General features: G+C 41.1%; 1 protein-coding gene across 1 annotated transcript in view; it reads right to left on the reverse strand.

Moving 5' to 3' along the window:
* The window catches only part of ELAVL1 (ELAV like RNA binding protein 1), a 21,026-nt gene extending 1,983 nt beyond the window's left edge, over positions 1–19,043 (reverse strand). The window contains exons 1-3 of the mRNA XM_010157728.1: positions 18,856–19,043; positions 3,000–3,103; positions 2,016–2,169 (exon numbers count right to left, since the gene is read on the reverse strand). Of these exons, the coding sequence (XP_010156030.1) occupies positions 2,016–2,169; positions 3,000–3,103; positions 18,856–19,027 (430 nt within the window). The 5' untranslated portion in view covers positions 19,028–19,043. The remainder of the gene's footprint in view (positions 1–2,015; positions 2,170–2,999; positions 3,104–18,855) is intronic.
* Positions 19,044–23,013: the final 3,970 nt, after the last annotated feature.

Here is a 23,013-nt window from a genome sequence, read left to right on the forward strand (position 1 = left end):
GAAGCAGAGAATGGTTTGGGTTGGAAGGGACCTTAAAGATCATCCAGTTCCAACCCCCCCAGCCTGGCCGTGGACAATTCCAGGGATGCAGCATCCATAGCTCCTCTGGGCAACCTGTTCCAGTGCCTCCCCACCCTCTTTGGGAAGAACTCCTTGATATCTAATGTAAATCCCTCCTCTTCCAGATTAAACCCCTTGTCCTGTCACTCCCTGCTCTTGTAAAAAGTCCCCTTTTCTTTCTTCACAGTAGCTGGTGTGAGGTTAAGTTTTTGGATTTGCCCTGAGAAGCAGCAGGGGATGTGTGGGGGTGTGAGCGAGCGGCTACGTGGTACTTAATTGCTAGCCGAGGTTAAAACACGACAAAAATGCAAGTTTTAAAGCCATGGCATGGTTACATTCCTGAAGTGACAAGAAACCTAGGCTACGCACACATTAAACTTTATAATGTAAACAGAATACATTCTTCAAACAATGCATTATGAAGGTTATTTGAAAGCAAGTAGTATATTCTGAGCTGACATGGAATTGGACAGCATCGTGCCTCAGCACACTCAGTGAGAAGCATATTATTCCTGGAAATTTTACTTGTATGTCTTCTGTCATTTCATTTTATAGCTGTGATAACTAGCATCTCTATCTAGAATCCACAACTATTTTGGACACTTGTTAGTAAGTTTTCTGTGCTCTGGAAGTCCTCCTTGCTTCTACCTATAGTTGTCACTTATATAACTAGCTCTAGAGACAAAACCATAGAGATACCAAAGTTGGAAAAAATGAATCCTACTCTAGGAAAGGAAGGATAGGATTTTCCTCGCGCAACACTGGAGTGTCTACATCGTCAGCACCCAGATCTCTAGTCATGTCAGGTTTCTGCTATGCAGTCACCTTTACAGTGCAGTCTGACCAAATGTAAACACTTAAGAGCAGGTGCCTACACAAGGAGCTAGCCCTGATGGAGACACTCAACACTGCAGACTTCAGCATTTAGTCCGATTAATCCCACTAAAAGCTGCTGATGGCCTACACTAAATTACAGTGGATTTCTCACAGAGGATGAAGGCTGCTGTTAACTACTGTGTATAAATGTACATGCTACTGCATATCAATGTTAAATGTGCAATTGCTGGAGTTAGATTATCTTCTAATTCAGCACATGCACAATCAATGACAAAGTGTATCTGTAGAAGTTATCTCCAAACTCGTACATGACATATGGGCTACTAGAAAAAACACAGGCACCTAAGGTTATAGGATAAGCCAGACTCTTCAGTTACACAGTCCACAGTAATTAAATAAAAAAATTAAAACTCTAAACACACATTGTAACACATTCAGAATTAACATTATAAAGGAAATCCTTAACTTTGGGGTCTCCTGAGCTGAGTGTTTAACTAAGCAACTTCTCAATTTTCATCCTACTTTTTTTTTTTTTAAATTTAAAAAGAGAAAGTTCAAGATGGTAGTACTAAGTGGTTTTTGGTTAGCAGTAACCACAGAGCACTGTAAGACACCTCAAATATTTTAATATATGAGGAAATTGTGTGAGTGAGTTCCAAGTTGGTATAAGAGACGAGACACATTATTGTTTTGCTTTTTAACATGTAAGTAGGGCCTGGACATTCCCTGTGGGTAATAGCTGCATGTGTAAAGCAAAAGTAGCATTAGCACTGCAGATTACAAACACTGCCCAGAAGCACACTGCACTACAGCAGTATCAAGTGTCACGGCCAGAGTCTATCTGGCAAACCAGCAGCTCAGCCTGGTAAAACTGACAGTAAGAGCATAAATTATGATAGAAGTTTTAGACCATAATCTAGCAAAGAAGGCAGTGTAAGTTATTCTGTATTTAAAAAAATCATTGGAAAAGGATACCCCATTAAAATTATTTCAGAGGTAGACACCAGATGTCGTGGTTAGTTTGGGAAAGTCTAATTTATTTCTGAACTACCGGCCTCTGAACAACATCAGAGGTGCTATACACTACAGCTTTACGAAGCCAGTGCAATAGAACACACCTGTAGTTTGATCCACAAGCACACGTGAGTTGATGATGCGTCCAAAACGGGAAAACATATCTTCTACATCTTTTTGTGTCATTGACCTTGGTAGTCCACTAATATATAAATTAGCGTCCTTGATAACTTCAGAACTTGGACGAGCATAGGAAACCTTTAAAAAGGGAAAAAAAAAAAGGTATGTTCAAGATGTAAACAAGAGTAATTTATTTTGTCATGAGTGACTTTCATTTATTCCCCACTAAAAACGTAGGCATTTTTTACTGGAGTTCAAAAAAGCAGGACAGGGAGAAGGTGGGGAAAATTGCCAGAACAAAAAGAAAAGGCATGTCCCTATATAACTCCATTCATTTGGGGCTTATCCAACAGGTAAAGAATATAGTGGCATTGCTATCAAGAGACAGCAGCAGGCCAATACTGATGCTTCCAACAAGCACACGTGCTACACTGAAGAAGCCCTGGCTGAAGTGCTGACTGAGACACTGAACCTGTCAGTAACTGCAAATCACACCAAGAACTTGTGCTGCCAGTGTATTTTTTAAACCTCATAAGAAGATTTTACCAGTTGGAGAGCAGTTTGCTGTCTAAGTTGCTGCTCCTAAGAAAGTAACAAAGATCACCAAGGCGGGTGTGATTTCCTATACAGACAGCACTAGCCTTTATGCTGGAAGAAGAGTGCATGTGTATTAATTAACATGATTTGAAGGAGATCATCAAGTGTATGAAATGTATGCGAGTTCCAAAGCATGGCAACAATTTGGAATGATCCCACCTACTGCTGTAAAAATCTTGGGAATGAAAAGACACAGGAATCTTTGAATATAAACATTTTATACAACCCAAGAGGCTTAACAGCTCCCTCCTACCACTCTTCTCCCAGATTCTACCTTTCTTGCAGTCAGAAAGCACGTAAGCCTTACCACCAGGATGAAGTTTATTACAATGCCATTTTCACATAGGAGAAAAAAAATCTAGATGTCCTACCTTGATCGTTTTTGACTGAAGCCTGAGGCCATTCAGTGTGTTTATTGCTCTTTCAGCATCTTTTGCAGTAACGTAGTTCACAAAGCCATAGCCTAAGCTGTGTCCTACATGGAAGAACATTTTTTAAATTAATCCTAACAAAAGAAAGTTACCACCATCAAAATTAAAGGAAATGCAAGTGAGAGTGAACTCAACATAAACACAATCCACACTGCAAATAGTCAAAAATGCCAGAGTTATCCACGGCTGGCATACATCATATGAAGCAACTCAAAGCTATTTCATTTTCCACTTTGGGCAATCCTCTGTCTTCAGGGACAGTGTGTATCAGACAGGCGCAGATGATCCATCAACAGTAAGAAATTCAAGACCAAAACACCAGCTCCGAACAGTCTCGTAAATTTACTGGGGGTGGAACAAAGGCAAGAATTTAACAAAGTCCCTAAGTACAAACTCTTGTAGATAAAGAGCAGAAAGTGTCAACTGATGAACTGCTGGGTAAGAAATGGTCAGGCTACTGATTTCTGTGTAGCTATTCCAACCTTCACTCGTGGAAACAAGAGGGAAAGACCAAAACACCAGCTCCGAACAGTCTCGTAAATTTACTGGGGGTGGAACAAAGGCAAGAATTTAACAAAGTCCCTAAGTACAAACTCTTGTAGATAAAGAGCAGAAAGTGTCAACTGATGAACTGCTGGGTAAGAAATGGTCAGGCTACTGATTTCTGTGTAGCTATTCCAACCTTCACTCGTGGAAACAAGAGGGAAAGAAATATATTCATACAGCTACTGAGCAGTAAGTCTAAACACAGGATGAACCTGAAGAGTGAAAAATTCTTTAATGCAGGCAGTTCATGTCCTATTACTTCATGTAAGTTTATTCTTAACTCTTACGAGAAGAATTTGAGAGTAATAATACAGATCTTTTAAACATTAAGGCAAAAGATATTATTTATTTGTATAGTTATTTGTTCTGCTTCTATCTCCAAACTCCACAAATGCTACTATCAATTATAACACTACATACTAAAATCATTTCAGGTTGCAATTTTCAAACAATTAGAGGCTCTTATCAGTGTAGACCTAAAAATAACTAAAATACTGTCAAGACTGTCTCAGTGCAATAAAGCAATTCCCATTTACTAAGATGCACATTTTTCAGACAACTTCTCCTTGTGTCAGCCAGATCTAAGGGATTTTCTAAACAACAAGCATGCATAGGAGTATGGGCTGGTTTACTTTAATAATATACTACCTTAAAGTTATTATTAAGCTCTGTCGTTAGGCTTAAGAACACTAGAAGATTAATTCTTATAGCAGAGGATTCTCTCCTGAAATACAGTCTTCTTTTAATCACACAGTGTGGCTCCACAACAGTCTTAGCTGGCAAGGATGTTTTCTCCCGCTTTCCAGACATTTCAGAACACCAAATATACCCCACCACCCCCCTCAAAAAAAAGAACAAGAGTTAAATGGTGGTTGCCCTAGCCCAAAATGTCAGAGAAACTGAAGAAAAGCACTGTAACAGACACAACCAATTAACTCTGTCAACTGAAAAAATAATCACCAATCTACTGAAGGAACCGAGACCTACGTGTAAGCACTATGAGGGATGGAAGGAAGTTCCAAATAACCCTCACAGAGTTCTTACTGACTGACTGCAGAACAATTCTAATAGCACAACTCCCTGGCACTGCCTCTGCGTCGGTCTGCTTTAGTTCTCTAACAGCTAAGTAACTCCTCTAAACCCAAATAATGTCACTACCCCTTTCCTAATGCACTCCTTGCATAAACAATCCCAGCTAATTTTTACTCTCTGCTAAAGCTCTTGAAGAAGGCAGATCCCCTTTGTGTTCAAGCCTCACACAGGAACAATACCTGGTTCTCTAGCAGGCCTAGTGTTAAAACATCTCCACTGGCACAGAGCAAACTCTCACGGTGCCAGATGTTTCTGCTCAGCTGTCATGCCAAATCTCTCGACAGCTGAGTAGGATTTAACTCTGTATAGGAAACTAATAAATGCAATAAAAGCAAGATCCTAGACACCAGCTTCTGCACTTTTAAAGATCTACACTGATCAGGATTTTGAAGACATTATCTTGCATGTACCCACAGCATGGGTTTTGCTGATGTCTCTATAACATTCATTTTCTGGTTTATTAGTCAGAGATGGTCAGTCATTTAGATCCAATATGGTTAGCCCACAACCTACTGAGATTCTTTTCCCCTGATTAAGAAAACAAATTATTTAACAATCAGAAAAATAATCTAGCACATGGACCCTGGCTTATTTCCCCAGAATCTGACCAAGAAAACAAAGATAAACTTAAGAGGGAGCAAATATCACACAGACAGTAGTCAATGATGTTTTCACTCCAAAGTGGGTGGCAGAGTCTAACCCTCCTCATAGATACAGTATGCCTGCAGTAGCTCTGAAGGCTCGGAGTTCCACCTACTTTATATGTATTTTCGGTCTATCCCAAAAGCCACATGGACATGAATATTCCAGCAAACTACTGAACTGAGCCAGGTCCTAATAAGGTTTATGGAGACAGGCCCTTAAAAACCAGGGAAAGACCAGGGAAAGTCTTCAACAAGTCTAATCCCCCCAAGTCTGCACCACGGAGCCCTGGCAGTCAGGGCACCACTCCCCAGGTGGATGCTGCATTGGGGAGGTGATGACTATATCCTCCTGGCAGGGGAAGAGCAGGATTTCACACCATATACATTTATTAAGCTATCTTTAGTACTCTGAGTTGTGGAGATCAATGGCTTTGCCTGTGACCAGTGCAAGTGAGTATCCTTCCCATTTTTCTTGCAACTTCCCAGAGAACAGAGTAGGCAGGCAACTGTTCCTTTCTCAGCAGTTTTCCTGCAAAGCATCAGATAGGTTGCAAACGGTGCATAAACATACAATCAGTAACAAGGAAGATTAAGCTACCTCGTTTTGGGTTTATTCTGCACCTAAGTAACAGCACTCATGGACACACAGGAGCCAAAGGGACCACATGATCTGGGTCTAGTCCCTGTAATCACAAACTGTACCTATTCCCCTTCCCTAAAACGTAAGCAAGCTTCACATTAAAAACAGTCAGATTTTTGCCCCAGGCACTCTAACAGAAAGCACATTCTACAACCTCCCCTTCGATGCTCTCCTCTTCTAAATGCAGGTCTTCATATTCTGTATCCACTCGTTCTTGTGCGAATACTGTCCTTTAGCTCACACATGCTCATTACACCCCAAGTGTCTGTTGCCCAAAGTGCACACCAGGAGTGCACATATTCCCTAGGCTGCCTTCACTGTTCTCATCTGAGCAATTCTGCACCTTCTCCACTTCTGATTTTATACAGGTTGCTCAATTACTATTTCTTATCAGAGTTTGACCACCCTGGGAAAAGACAGCAGGGACATAATAGGGTTGACAGAAACAAACACAGATCTGAAAAAGAAATGTCTGAAAAGTGGCAGGATTACAAGTTACCAAATTTTCATATTCACATAGGCACTTACAATCAGTTTGTACTTGTCGTACAGTACTAAAACCCAGAAATTAGTGCTGTTAACTTTTATCTGCCACTATATAAGAAAATATTAATTACCTATCTTTCTCTACAAAAACCAGAATAGAGACCTTCTGTCTTAGACTCTACTTACTACATTTAAATTACATCAGTCTAACATGACTTTGGAGTCCTCACCCACATACGAGTGACAATGTATATGAACTTAAAATGTTCCAAATACTTAACACCATCAGCCTTAGCCCTCTCCTGTTGCTCGTTTTCATCTCTGCGCAGGCTAGGCTAACGCATGATAGTCCTGTCACTGAAGAGGGATGTTCTACCTTTCCCCTGACAGATCACCCTCTCTGTTTCACAACTTTACTTCATACTCCCTCCTCCTAAACAGTACAAACTACATTCCTTTTAGGGCATGCCAGAAAATATGTAGGGAATCAGCATTTACACAGCATTATGATTCATGTAAAGTGTTTAACCCAGGCAAGAAGACAAGTTATTTGATTTCTCATGATGCTAAGAGCATGCTAGAAACCTATCACGCAAAAGAAGGCAGTATTGTACCAGTTTCCAAGCTATTTCAGTGGATAGTAATTAAAAAACACTTTAAAAACTTTTACGTTTGCATATACATAAATGCAAATCTACTTGAGATTCAGATTAAGAAAGAAACAAGCAGGTCCTTATCTGGATGAATAATTAACAAAGTAACCATAAAACCTAGTTTTAGGCAAACTACTATACCCCTTCAGCAGAAAGAATCTAGTTTTGTTTCCATGACAAAAAGCCCTTCCATGAAAGAGGCCACTCATTCTGTTTCTGTACATCACTTGGTTTTCTGTCCATGTCCTTGCTTCCCTCCCCAGCTCTGAGATGCACTGCGTCAGTCACTAGCTCGTTTCTTATTCCCCTCCCGCTACTAAATGACAATTCTATTTTCACTGGGAAGTCTGAGACCAGAGCTGGTACTTCTTTGCCACTTCACTACAGCCTAGCTGCCCCCCTGAAAGCAGCTAACACAGATCCTCCCTACCCTATACTTCACAAAAAAACCCCGAAATTTAAACCTGGCTCCTGTTACGTCTGAGCACCTCAGTGCGAGGGCATTTTAGTTTAGAATTTGTTGTTTTCTTAACTGGGAAATTGTTTGGAAATTAAATTTTTTAAAAATCCCCTAAGTAAATAGCATGGAAGGATCGCACAGATCTCTCCAATTATCACTCAGGAGGTTGTGGCATCTTGGAAAAGAGCGTAGGGTTTGGCATGGTTTCTTTGGCTTTACAAAATGTGCTGCAAGACAGCCAGATAGCTTAAATATATATGAATGCCGCAAGAAATACCACATCCAAATAGCAGAATATCAATGTGCAGAAAAAGCAGCATTCAGAGCAGTGACTGTAGTTTCAGAGGATGAGAACACGTCAAAAGGGCTGAGATGTGCCTTGTATGGGCTTTACTTAGTACAGTTACACTACTGTATAGCTGGGGATACATAATCACATCAATCCTGAGAAAAGGGCAAGCACCCTTGCATCAACCTTCCAGAAAAAGTTATGGCAATGCAGAAGCGCAGCAAGGTAGGACTGGCAGAGCGAGGGATCAAGAGGCTATCTTCTAACCCCCTGAGACAAGTCAACTCTATGCATACAGCATCTTTTGTATCCTAACACCCAGGAAATCAAGCAGATGTGTCAGCAGAACAGGCTGGCTAAGCAGGGGGGTCCTGGCAGAGCTCCAACACAAGCAGGCAGCATACAGGAGACGGAAGCGACAGCCTGCAAAAGGGAGAATTTAGAAAAAAAAAGTCCACTGTGTCAGGAAAGCCAGAGCTCAACTGCAGTTGAGACTTGAAAGGAATGCAAAGAAACAAAAATAAAGGGTAACAGGAAAAGCTTTTACTGCTGTCTCAGCACGGCAAGGCTGAAAAAAGGGAAACCTGGGACAGCCGCTGAATAGGATGGGTTTTGATCAGTGGTCCATGATGCCCTCTTTGCCTTTCTCGTCACCAAAGTCTAACAGGCCCCTGCACTTTGCAAAAGAGTTGAAGGAGAAGATCAAGTCAGTGACTGATTTGTTGAGAGAGCTTGACCCATAGAAGTCCATGGAAAAAGATGGGCTCTAAGTGTGCTGAGACACTAGGATCATGTCCTGGCAAAAACTGCTCTTCATCATCTTTGAATGGTCTTGGGAACTGGAAGAGGTCCCCAACAACTACAGGAAGGCAAATGCTGCATCCATAAAGAGACAAAAAAAACCTTGAAAAAAAACTAAAACCCCATGTATACCTGCAACAAGTAGAGTTTTGTAGGGATCCATCCTGGGACCTGCTGGTTAACTTCTTATCTGTGACCTGGCAGAGGTGATGGGAGTGCGCTCTCACCAAGAGTGAAGATGGTCCCAGGTTGGGAGGAAGCTGTCAACACACGGGAGGGCAGGGCTGCCACCCAGAGGGACCAAACACGTCGGGGCAATGGGCCAACAGACACCTTAGAAATGCAGCAAGGAGAGATGTGAAGCCCTGTTCACAGGAAAGAAAAAACCCCAGCAATGCCATGAAGATCCTCAGGGGACTGCAGCATGTGGGGGTTTACAAGACCACATGGAACAAAGTCCTGAGTAACCTGGTCTGGCCTCCCAGCTGACTGCTCTGAGCAGGAGGCTGGACTACTGTCCCTTAAAACTGTACCATCCTGTGATCCCAAATGCCATAAGAAGAAACTCAACACACTGTTAATCCGGGGTTCTTGCAGCTCCACAGAACAAGGTCTTCTTGCATTAAGACCACGTGTATGCATACTTCATCCAAATAGGGATGTTACAGAATGAAATATTAATGAAAGATTTAGAGAACGTAAAGAATCACACTTCTCCTTCACAATATTTTCTCCAATTCATGGAACCATTTCTAAATTCTATTTCTAGTGCAGTCCTTACACCAAAGCCAGGAATTACCAAAACTGATACATGGCTAGCAACACAAGACTGCCAATTTTCAGTGGGCTGATTACTCTGTCACCCATCTCTGGAAGTACCTGCTCTCATAGCCTGTTTTTAATGGAGTGAAAACTCATTTCTGTAGATTTCCACTGGTTTTCTTCTGTCATTTTTTGTCCACTGGTCTCAGGAAACGATGCTGGTTTCTAGCTCCTCACGTTCTTCAGCCCAATGTTAAATCTGCTCTACATCATAACTGTTAACCATGTTTTCAGTTTAATATTCTAAAGGCCAACTTCAGAACCTGACATGTTCTACATGCACTGCTTGGCCCAACTCTGTAGACAAGCAGTTGCTATTTGTTACCCCCTTGGCAGTTACTGGCTTTATCCTAAAAGGTGTCCTTACAAATAGAAAGCAGCTTCTTGAAGGATTTTTGTCAAAACATTTTTAGATGTGAACAAACATCTCAAGTATTTAATCACCTGTCTTCAAAACAAACAGTAGAAACCATGATTTTCCATTACAGTCTATGATGATCCAACTCTAGCATCACAACATAGAAGTCCTATTTACTACTAGTCTACAGTACAGATAGCTCATGGTGGTTTTGAACATACAGGGAACACCCCCTACACTCAGTCCTTAACTAAAGATACAGATGATGCATCTCACCAACCCTGAACACACATGAATCTGAAGCTAAAACCCATAACCTGAACCAAAACTTTTCTCCTGATCTAGTCCCCAAACAGCAGCCAGTGCTCCATTCTTCAGCAACATCCTTCCACTTGGCTTCACGTGTGACGCCAGGAAGCTGCTTTGCTTCTCTGAAACCAACCCATTCTTTCCCACTTACATCATGGTGACCCCAGTAAGTCCCAGAAAACTAGGAAACATGTTGCTTGAGACAGAACTAAGTACAGTATTTTTAGTACAGGTACTGGAGTCACATGTTAATCTTAAAAATCACTCTCACTTCACCCAACAAAAAAAAAAAATATTCTGTGATCTCTTCTATACAGACTTTGGAAAATGGAAGCAAAGGTTTGGGGTTTTTTTGCCTGGATAACTTCTTGAAACTACCATTAACCATTCTGAATTACTTTTTACAGTTATGCTTTACCTCCAGGTTAGTTGTAAATGCTGTCCAAAACTATCATTAGTCATGCAAACACCCTAAGAGCAATGCAGAAATCCCACATAATCATGTTTGTGTCAGGCTGGGGGCAAAGCCCAGCCTAGCTGGATAGTCTGGTGCCTAACCTAGTAGGACACCTGGGAAGCACTGCACTGTTCTAAGGTTGAATTAGTTGGATCAACACTATGCCAAGAATCACTGCACCATGCTCCACTTACACTTAAGCATATCATTTAGAGTACAAAACCACAAGTTTAGGTTTATATTTAAGCATTTCCCAAATGTCTGTCCTTTAAATGCCTCTAGGGTCAGTGTCACTGCAACAGCTCAGCGCCTTTCTTCCACAGTAACCGAATTCAACTTGATTACGGTTTCTATGATTAAGACAGATTGCTATCTGAGCCAATTCCTGCTTCTGCTTAAGACTTAAAACCAGCATGTCTTACTGATATGACTTTTGATTGCATCAGAAAGGAACTAGAAAAGAAACAAAGAAAATAATAGCTCGTTTTACTGCAAACAATTTTCAAATACAGAATGTGTCCCCACTGCTTTGTTTCCCTTTAGAAGCTAGGAGACAAGCCACTTTCTGTTCTGCAGCCGAATGAAGAATTGTCTCATTTGTGGAAGATAAGGGCAAAACCACATTTAACAGGTTTGGAAAACCTGACTTTCAAATAACTCAGGAAAACATTACGAATTACAAATAAAGTAGCCTCTCCTTCATTTGCAAAATAAACAGCTTTTGCCTTGAAACGATGACTACAAGCAATTCAAACAGACACTTCAAGAAAAAGTTAAAAGCTACAAAGCTAACTTGACAAGTCTGTTCTTTACCCTGGTTCAAAGAGATAGCTTCCAGGAACCTCACTATACCCACAATATTTTAAAAATTTGACCATATGCTGCAAGAGTGACAGCTTTAAATCCTGAAAACAAAAGGTTTACTATTTTAAGAAATTAATTTCATTTAATGTAGCCCTTCCGCATACTTGTCATTTCTATACGATCTCTTTTTTTTTTTTCCCCTCTCCTTTGTCTCATTTCCAGAACAGTTTTCTACTGAGATTTAATGTAGGCTGCTCCAGGGGTCTTTTTCCAGATGAATTGCAGGCAGCCTAGGTATTGTGAAGTGAAAAGAATTAATAAACTGAACACAGAAAATACCATGCCCAAAATTGTGTGTGAATACAGGCTGATTTTAAGCTGTTGGGAAGGAAAGACTTCAGAGGAGGGCCACATCTTCAGAAGGCTGGAGCACCTCTCCTATGAAGAAAGGCTGGGAGAGTTGGGCTTGTTCAGCCTGGAGCAGAGAAGGCTCCGGGGAGACCTTATTGCCCCTTCCAGTGCCTGAAGGGGCTACAAGGAAGCTGGGGGGGACGTTTTACAAGGGCCTGTAGTGACAGGACAAGGGGTAATGGGTTTAAATTGAAAGTGGGGAGGTTTAGATTGGATATCAGGAAGAAGTTCTTCCCGCAGAGGGTGGGGAGGCACTGGGACAGGTTGTCCAGAGAAGCTGTGGATGCCCCATCCCTGGAAGTGTCCAAGGCCAGGCTGGATGAGGCTTGGAGCAACCTGGTCTAGTGGAAGGGGTCCCTGCCCATGGCAGGGGGGGTGGAACTGGATGGGGTTTAAGGTCCCTTCCAACCCAAACCATTCTGTCATTCTATGAATTATGTTTCTACGATTCTACGAAAATGCCTTGTCCACTCACTCTAAGATCTCACTTCTTTAAACTTTAAGACAGATTTTGTTAATTTGTGTTTAGAACAGAAAACTGACTATTCAAGATGTTGAGGACTGAAAAATCCACTGCCCTCAGCTCCTCAGGAAGGCACTTCAGCTTTCAAATAATGAGACCTCTTTAGCTGCAAACATTATAATGCAAAAACCTCAGCAAGTGTTCAGAGTAAACATGATCACAGGCTTAACTGAACTACATTGTTATTCTGCAGAAACATACAGAAGAGAATGAAAGCATTCTAAGATGATGTGGAATAGTAACTCCCACTAAAATCATGTTGAGAAATGTTAGAGTACAACTGAAAACTTTGCTATCGGGCTCATTTTTATCTCTTGATGAGGGAAAGGAAAGGCAAACAAAGTAAAGATGTCAACTTTTGTAAAGCAGAGTACTTTAGGGAATGGCTAGTACAACTGTGTTGGCCTTTCTGACTTCATGTGCCAATGTATTATAACAAGGGATACTAAGCATGAATATATTTAACCGTCTCAAAATCTCCAGTTAGAATAAAAGGATACCCACAACCCTAAAACAGCAGGAAGTCATCCTCCATTATGCCAGCCCTGTCTTTAAGCTTTCAGATAACACTGTCAAGGTCTGTCTGAATGGCAGCACAACCACCAGCTGTACTAGCCACTCCTCCCAGTCCAGTATCAGCTGCTAATTGGCTGAAGGTACAATCTGTCCCATCATCCAGGTCACAAATGAAAATCTTAAACAGAATTGGCCCAGATATCAAACCTTCAGGTACTCCACTAGCAACTGGCCTTTTTGCTGATCACTAACTTCAAAGACTTAAATCCAACCATAGGTCCTTCATTTGGTGACACAGGTCCCCCAGCACTGCACACCTCCCGCAGCACTAAGAAGATGTCTCTCTACCCAGCTGAAGCAAGAGGCTCCAGGCACTCCTTGCAGCCTAAGACCTGAAGAGCTGCACCCTCTTTTCCAGTCAAGGCCTCTGATGTTACAGGGATGGCTGCTACAATGACTGCTGGAGACCATGCAGCATGACACCACCATTCCCGAGTGCATGTCGGCTCATCCCAAGACAGGCCATGGTCCCCATCTGAACCATAGGCAGTTCTCTGGGAGCTATGGTGTAGGCTAGACTGTTATACAGGCCTCCCTATATATAGCTAAAAAGGTGCTGGACTCTCCCTAATCAGAGGTCAACTGGAACAAAAGCTCTAATCTCCCTTTAATCAAGTATACCTGACAGAAGTAATGATGTACTCTACTCTACTTGCTGGAAGTCAATGTCTCCTACAGCCAACCTTTCCTGGCAGCAGCAAGCACTCCATTTCCTCAGTGGGTTCCCAGAAGTCCACTGCTAATCCCAGAAGTTCTCAGAACTTTTAGAAGCAGAGCCCAGGAACTGCTGCACCAGCCGGTGCTGCCAGCTGTGCTCTGAACCCACTTAATATAAAGGTTACTTGGGCTCTTCAAGTGTACTCTCATACCCTTGTTATAGCTCAGTTACTACCTCTGAGGTAGTTTATACAGCTCGTCTTATGATAAAGGAAATTAACTGAAGCTGGCAAAGCTAGAAAGGTGTTGACATCTTCAGTATTTAGCCAATTTGCCTGCAAACCATTTGCACTTTTCATTAAGTTCACCACTGTTGCTAGGCACTCTCGAATGCAGGTTTAAAGAAACTGCATACCACCAAATGTGATTAAAAGCTAGGAAAAAAATCCAGGTGTGATGATGAATTCCAGTTACACAGTTAACAGCAAAACAGCATAAGCAATTTCATGGTTGTTTTCCATGCAAAAGGAAACAATTTCAGCCAAAGAGAATACTTAAATATGTTCCACAAAACAAGAACACTTAAGAATTCTGTTTCTAGACTGGAGTCCACTGCACTAGTGAAAAGAATACCTCCCCTGCCATGTGAGCTGGAGAGCTACTTACTGCCTCAGCATCTGAAAGCTGTGCAATAAAGTCTTCCTTCCCTTTCTGCTTTAAAAGCTTACAAGGACACAACCATTCATTTCTTTTTCAGCTGCATAATTTCTGTGAAAGTGTCCTCCAGAGAAGACATCGTTACAAGGAAAAGACAGAGAAAAGGTGAAGATGCATACCGATTCTTGAGGAATTCCAACTACCAAGAAGTGATTTCTTTTTGATCCTGTAAGCAACATGCCACACACACACATGTAGTAACCACAGTATTTTTTGAGATGGACCAGATTTCTTCATACAAGCTTAACAAGTCACCCCAAAATGACCGCTCTGCTCCACATTTTTCAGCAACAAAGAAGCAATACCTTCTGTCCCTGACAGCTGCTGATCAAGGAGTGTTCAACGCTACCAAGCTCCACCAGAGGTCAAGCTTACGTAAGCAAATGCAGACAGCTAAGAGGAAGCCCACTGTCTCTTTTCAGTATCTGCATAGAGCTGGCTGTATTTTGATAGCTGACAGGTACAGACAGAGCCTTTGGCGCAGTCTGAAGGATCATATCCTAGATTTCCTACAGTAGAAAGTAGCATGTTGTCATGAGCATCACAGGGAAAATTTATTCCTTGCTCAAGCAGTACAGAAGGTGTAAGGGAAGGAACAAGACCCTCAGGAAGTAGGATGTCTCCCTAACAAAGTCAACTGCCACCAGACAGAACACTTTTACAGAGGTGTACATAGCAAACTTGTCACCAGGTACTCAGAGCAGGGCTACAGGTGTCATGAGCAAGACAGATCTCACAGCAGTCTGAGACACTAAACACGTGGGAAAAGTTTAACCCAACCTTTTCAGAGCTTTAGGACAGTTAGGATTGAAAGTACCAACACCTCAGCTGTGTAAGGGGAAGACAGAAAAACTAAATACAACTTATGCTCATGGCACACTACCTTTCAGCTTTAGCGTTCTGTCCAGAAGGATTAAAAGTCTCTATACATCTGCACGAACAGCAGACTAAAGACAACCAGGCGCTCACAGAAAATTTACAGCTATTGATTAGAAGAATCTGCACTGTGCACACACATCCTGACACAGCGAGTCATCTGCATCTGTACAGCAAGAAATTCAGCAAAACTAGTGTGGATATAACTGCATTAACAGATACTGAAGATGGAGAAATGCTTTAAAAAATGTTCACCTGTAAGAGGAGTCCAGCACAGCAGACTGGCTGGAAACCCAGTCCCTAGAATGTGGATGCCCCAGCAAAGTCAAGCACCCCAGCACACAATGTGGTACAGGACATACTACCTTCCATGTGTGGTAGTGGCTCCTAGAAAGATAACATTTAACACTATACACAATCCTGGGTAGGAAATCAGTCCGGAGCACAAGTTTGGCACCATTGTGTTTGAAGTCAGTGCTAGAGGGCTAGAGTCTAGTGGGTGCAGAGTGACCAGACAAACCCCAGTAGTTATCCTTGCTCTCAGCCTCACGAGCCAGAGCCAAAGGCAGAGCAGATTTCATCAACCCAACTGGGTCAATGGCTACTCACAAGCCTCAGCAACTGTTGCAAAGGGCCAGGAAATGCAACAGTGAAAAGTTACATCTCAGACTTAACACTGTGCAATACTGTATTAGGAACTGACCTTCTAATATCTCCCCAAGGCACAAAGCCCCAAGGTATGGCTAGTGCTAGTCTTAAGATCTTAAGTAAGAGCAATATCCTATGAGCTCTACAGTTCTCTTACAAAAATCCTGCACGTCCAAAACACAGTCACCACAAATACAAGTAGAGTGAGGCACAGAGCAACACTCCAGTATTCGCCCACTGATGCCGAGTACCAGTTCAGTCGTCACAAGTTAAGCAAGGCCATGTCTGGGTGTGCTTAGAACTGTAATACAGATTGGAGAAGGAAGAGGCCAGCACCCTATCTTTCCAGTAGGAGCAGGAAGAGCTGAAGGAGCCCTCCGCTCTGCCTATTGTTCGTCTCCTGTGCACAAGCTTCTCTTTACAGTTACTGCAAAAACCAGAAAAAAATAATCACATCTCAAAAGAACAAAACAAAGGCATAGTCAAGCTTTTACCAACTGCCGAAGTTCATGTGTACATAAAGCAGAAAACTCATAGTAAGGAATGTGAACTAACAATATGGTTTGCTGCTACTTTCAACTTCCATTAGCATGGAGCTAAACAAAACAAAACTTTGGCTTTCAAATTGCTTCTTGAATCAAAGTAATCAGTCTCCAAGAAAGCTAAGGCTAGCTTGATAAGTCATTAAAAACCACATTCCAGGCAGAAGACATTTTCTGCCCTACATGTTTCATTAATAGAGAATTGAGAAAAAATATACATATCAGCCATTTTATTAAAAGTAAGCATTATCAAGAAAACATTGATTTTAACTCTGCAAATACAGACAAATAAAGGCAACTTCAGAGACAAAACTCCTTGATTTAACAGAATGTCATGGGGGCATCAAAGCTGTCATTTCAATGAAATGAGCTGATCTATAAAGTCCAATTCCACAAAATGAGAAGTTACCTCCCTCCTGCCCAGGCCACTCAGCCCCACTACATCCTAGATGCCAATATTAAGTCTTATCTGACCTCACAGAAACCAAGGTTAAGGAAGGCTTTTCTGCAGCACTGGTTTCCTGCTCGTCTGCCATGGTGTCAGAAAACTACAAGTGGTGGCACAAAGAAAGCAGAACTCTGCCACAAGACTATTCTCTTCAGAGGCAGCCAAACATCAGATCTGTGCAGAGTGGGGTTTTCCAATACAGAAATCTTAATGCAAACATGAAGGGGTGGCAAGAAAAGCAAAAGGAAGAAAAAAAGGTGGTACTTTTAGAAGGTTCCTGAAGAAGCCAATTCTCAGGTACTGATTTTCCAAAACTAAGTGATCATGCAGAAGACTGGGAATTGCTCTAATATAGTGCTGGAAGTGAATGAAAAACTAGGTAACAACAAAATCAAGTGGTCTGACCGAAGCAGCCATGGAGAATTAAACACTTGCAATACCTTTAAAGAAAAGTGAGCGTACTGTCCACAGGCACCCAAGGGCTCTATGCAACCCCAATAAGAATTTTACTTTCAACTCTTCACCGTTGTTAAGAAAAGCCTGAAGAACACAACCATATGTTTTGGACTTTAAATTACTCTGCACTGTCAAGTTCCAAGTTAAAGTTCACCAGACTTTACCAGAGTATTCAGTCTTACAGGCAACAGCAGGAAGGAGACTCTCAAACTTCGAGTAATGAAATGTCTTGCTTCCCATCAAAAATATCCTTACCTCCCAGGCAGATGATTTTGTGCTTATTTGAAAGTCTAAGGTGTGGGTCAGCCATGACATTTGATGAATGGCTTACTACCGTTGAACAAGTGATCTTATTTCCTTGTAAAACTAGCCTCCAGAACAAGTCTACTTCTGCACATCTCAAACTGTATGACAACACGTAGGCTGAATACTCAGCTATCAAAGTGTTACGTATTTTATGCAAATATTTCATGATGATTTTACATAAGCATTCCGTAAGTACAGATTTAGATAGATGCCTATTACATGAAGCTTCATCTGAAAGAAATTAGGAAAAATAAAGACAGGGAAATTGGAGAAGCTGTTACAAAAGTAAATTCTGAAGTTTTTAATTACTCAGTTCCAATGCCTACTCTAAAGCATATAAAATATTCTAGAGTCAGTTAAGATAAACAAAGAATTCTCATGTGTTTCATCAGCTTTTATGCAGTTTTTACAGACAATGAAGTACTTTCAGACCTCTTTTGTTATGGACTAGATAATGATCTAAACCAGTATTGCTAGATTATTAAATGCAATATTGAGCATGTGCAGCAGAAAATTCCACAAAGCAGTCATCTGCAGGCTGAGAACAAACACACATGCATAGCTAGTTAACAGCACAGTTACTTTTATTTACAGAAACAACCATGTCCTCCCACTAAATCCAACAGTTCATGAAGTCTGAGCAAGAATATGCTGAATTCTTAAATTAAGATTTTTAACTGTGCAAGGATTAAAACATCTTCACAGAGCAGATAAAAAGCTCCTGCAAATGAATAGATATGGCTTGAGGGGAACCAGCTGCTCTATCAGCATTCAGTTGTTTCACTAATCTGAACCATTCATTCCCCTCATTTTTTAAAGCTACTGCTAAAAATCCTATTTGTTATGAATCCTAAATTCCTGAAGAGTGATATGGCATGCAACTGTTTCATTCACGTGCCACACCTTTATTTTACTGATCACAATCAGACCAAAATGTTTGTTTGCATATTCAGAGCTCAGGTAGAGTCAAAATGCTCAGTGTAGAAAGAACAACGAAGCTGGAGACCAAATTCAAACTAGTTTCAGACATGCCTATTGATGTTCAAATTTAGGAACTGTACTTCTTGCAATTCTTAGCCATATACAAAATAGTAACTAATTTAGCCTTAAGTAGTCTATCTTCCTAATACTCGATATTTAGTCTTAGCATTACTCCAGTTATATACATACTTGTCAATAGTTTGATTACACAAACAATATTTATACATTAAATTGCATTCAGTTATTTGCTTGCACAGTCCACAAAGTAAAAATTTCTTATATACTAGATTATACCTGCAACTTTGTCCCGAATAAGTTTTGCAGATTCAACTTCACCAATACTGCTAAATAGACTCCGTAACTCATCCTGCGTCATGTTCTGAGGGAGGTAGTTCACAATTAAATTTGTTCTACCAATATCATCCCTGCAATCTTCAGCCATGTGATCTTCATAACCATTAGACATTTTATATTATATCTGCAAAGAGAAAAATCCCAAATAAGTTCTAGATCTTTGCATTTCAATAAGCCAAACTTTCTCCACCTGAAATAATTTTGAATGTTTTTAAAAAAAAAAATGAGAACAAGCAACTGTTTCAAACAAGCATTTTTTCCCACTCACAAAACAAAACATTATTTGTTGAAAATCACAGAACAATTTGTACTTTCAAACTAACAAGCATGGCATTTTACAAACTATGTACTATTAAAAAGTTCTTAAAGGTTTGGGGGTTTTCACATTAATAAAAAGCATCAAGACAGATTTTGTACACATTCCTGTAAACACCAAAGTATTCATTCACAACAGACGAGTTAGAAAAATAAAAATCCCCACTTCCAAACACTTAGCCAGCAAGAATCTAAACTGCCACCTCAACCTGAATTCCAGTTTTATGCCCAGACCTCTTAAAACACAGAGAGAGCAGCAGCCACCGGATCTACTAGACTCAATTCAGTACTCCAACTCGGGACTATTTATTTTCTAAATATTTTCTCCCTTACACATTGCTTATCCTGCATCTTAAGGCCCTGTTATTGTTAAATGGTTGTCTCTGGGTGGCTGCTTCACTGGCAGGTGAAATGGATGAATCGTAACGGAACACTGTGCATACTGAGTATTTGATAGTGTTTCTATCTTTGCACCTTTGTAAAGCAAGCCTTGAGACAACATCCAGAAATTCCATTACATGAAGATACTCTCTGCCTTAGTCAGCCATCAGCACAGAAATCCTGACATCTCAGATGCAGAGGACATCTACAACTCAAACTCGCCACACATCCAAGCTGCTCTTCCTTCATGGCCTGCCAGAACAGGAGATTTTAACATTCTTTTACAACTGCTTTGAAACTGTCAGAAGCAGGATACCCAACCCCTATGCCTGCAACAGCAGAAAACCAAGGTCTAGCAGTTTAAGGAAGCCTAGACCCACATGTGTTTCTGGAAACCAACACCTCCTGGATGCTAATTTCTTTTATGGCTCTGGTTCCCAAGTCTTCTGCTGCAGGTTTGTGCATCCTCTCAGTCCAAGAGCTAAACATCCCTAGCTCCAAAACAACACTTTCATTTAACAGCTCTTATAAATAGCTGTGAAGCACACAGAATTAACAGGAAAGCTGCTAAAACCCTGAAATTAGTTCACAACCTCCTGATGCTCAGTAGCACTCCTCCTAAGTCAGCACTGTTTGTGCACTTCACATTCTGCCTATTTGCAGCATACTGACAGGTCCATTTACACCATAACCCTGCAGTAATGTACGAACGCATTTTCAATTCACTCTGCCCATAAGGGGCGTAAGACCAAACACTTACTTTTGGATGAAGTTAAGGCAGACTCGCAACTCTAACTCCCTTCGAAAGTTTAGTGTAAAACTTCCAAGTTCAACATGAAATCTGCTTCTCACTGAATGTCTCAATGCCACCACAGAAGAATTAATTACCAGAGGCTCAAAGATGAGCTCTGTGTTTACCTTAATAGAACTTTTGGCCAGTACACTCAGAATAACACAAGATGCTGTACTGCACCTATGCAGATAGAGTAGCTACTATTAAAATTCCTCTAGCTGCAGTTTGAGAAGCGAGCATATTATCTGAAGCAGTTATCACTAGCACAGTGCTTATCTTGCCTGAGGGGATAATCAATCCGAGATGAATTGGAACAGTTTAAGACATTACTGCTTCTCAGCCACCAGTAAAACATCAGGTCAGGTGTCCAGAGGATGCAAAAGCTTCTAGATCATCTGAAGGCAGAGTGAGCCAGCAAGCCTTACAGCACCATGTAGTCAGTACTGGCTATGTCTGTCAATTTATTTTTGGATTAAGACAGGTCAGAAGCATTCGTATGACCCCATATGCTTCTCAAATAAGGTGATCTTGAGTTGCAAACATTAACACAAGACAACTACGTAGCATCAGCTTAGATTTTTGTGCAGCTACAGACTCCGCTGCCCACTATGCTGAGGGCCTCAGCAATGGTGCACAGCTTTATTTTTACAGATCAGGATCTACTAAGGATGAGCCTTTCTAGGGACTGCACCACTACTGACAGCTAGAAGTTGAATAACAGAAAAAATCATGAACAGCAACTAGAAATACTACATCTGGAAAGGGAATGCTGCCTGCAGGAGACCTTCAGCCCCTGCACAAGCAGCTGTTGGTAAGTCATGTTTGGCATTCATTTCACACTTTCTTCTCACGAAGGTCAGATTTTGTTAAATGGCAATAACAAAGATAAACCATAACTACACTTATGTTAATTTGAGATTCAGCACAGTACAGAAGTCTTGCTCACCCTCACTCACTGATTAGCCTTCTACTCCCCATTCCTGTGTTTCAACATGAGCAAGCCCTAGCACCCTACTGCCCACAGGACAACTAATTTGAACCATGAAAGCAATGGAAGACAACACCAGGAGGGAAGCACTTTTTGTTGTGTCAGCAGTTTTCAGTTTTGATCTGTTGTCCTTGCAGCAGGATAAGCACCTGAGCTAATGCCAGAGGATAGCAGAGCAAGGGGAGAAACTGCAATGCTAGAAGCAGGGGAAGACTCCCCTACTGAGTGGTTTTAAGCTGCCAGGTTGTCTCAGCTGTACTGTAAAGTTACATCATTAAATACATGGTGCCTTCCAGCTCTGTCAAAACTGTCTGAGCACAACTTCAGAAGTTCTGCTAAACAGCACTCAAACAGCTGAACCTTCTTTGTCCAACACATCTGAGTTATAGAATTAGATGACTTACAGTTTAAAAACTGTTCCTTGATGGAAGGCAACTTTGCTTGCCTTTGACCTGTATAAAATTCAAGCCCTACAGGCGCAACACACCGATACGTTGGTGAGTATGGAAGCTGTGCAGTACAATTAGAGTATCTAGTAAGCAAAGGAAGAAACATTGAGATTTTTCCAAATATAAAAGACACAAGTTCAAATTTCCATCATTTTAACCGAATTTGCCAAGAGATGTGAAACAAATCCTTCCTGCAGCCAAGTTTAAGAAGCTGATATGTATTTTAACATTTTTAAAATCAAAACCTTTTTTTTCTAAAACAAATTTTGAAATCTGTTTTCCTTGTTCTCCAAGGTATATTTGCTGCCCAAAAAGCAGGCACCACTGCTAGATACCAAGCACAGAAAATTCCCCAGCATACCACGACGGCAAGTTAACAGACCTTATCCGGCATTAAGCAAAATTGACAGGAGGTTGGCAAGTGGCTATCAACTTTAAATCATTTTACCACAGCCTCTAATCTCACTGTCTGCAACACTTACTGTCTATATCACCCTGTGACGAACAAGGAGTGCCTAGGGCATTGCTGATTCAGAAGCAATTAGAACTGTGAAGGAAGCCTTCCATCTGTTTTTTTTCAGACAGCAGAAAAAAATTTTAGGAAGCCTTTGCATAAAGACCTGGCCAACATGTCCATGGAATACCAGGAACAAAGCATGCAGAAGTGATAAAGGCATAGAGGAGAGGAAAAGGAGCAGAGTGCTGATAAAGTAGATGCTCCTTTCTTCCTAATCTTTCACCAAGTACTTACACAATCTACTGTAAGACTAACACTATCTGGCCATCCTGAAGTCAGTGGGAAACCACTTCCTCCGCTGGTGGTGAACAGTTCTCAGGGCAGTGAGAATAAAAACAGCCCCAGAAGAGTTGTTAATCTTTGTGTACTGAAAAGAATTCCAAAAATAAAAGGCAGTAGAAAATGTATGTAGTTTGGATGTAATAGGAAATGCTACATATGAAAACATTATTTTACACTGCTCTCACTGAAATATGTTGAAGGAATCTCCTGATCTTCCTCTACCAAAGACAGAACAATCAAAATATATCAGTAAATATTCCAGATGTCAGAACCAGGCCTAGAAACTAAGGACCTATAACTTCATTAACTGATTGTCAATCCACACAGACATAAATCAGAACTCTGAACGCACTTATATTCTCAATGGACAGGC

Source organism: Eurypyga helias, unplaced genomic scaffold, assembly GCF_000690775.1.
Source record: "Eurypyga helias isolate BGI_N326 unplaced genomic scaffold, ASM69077v1 scaffold41178, whole genome shotgun sequence".
Lineage (NCBI taxonomy): Eukaryota > Metazoa > Chordata > Aves > Eurypygiformes > Eurypygidae > Eurypyga > Eurypyga helias.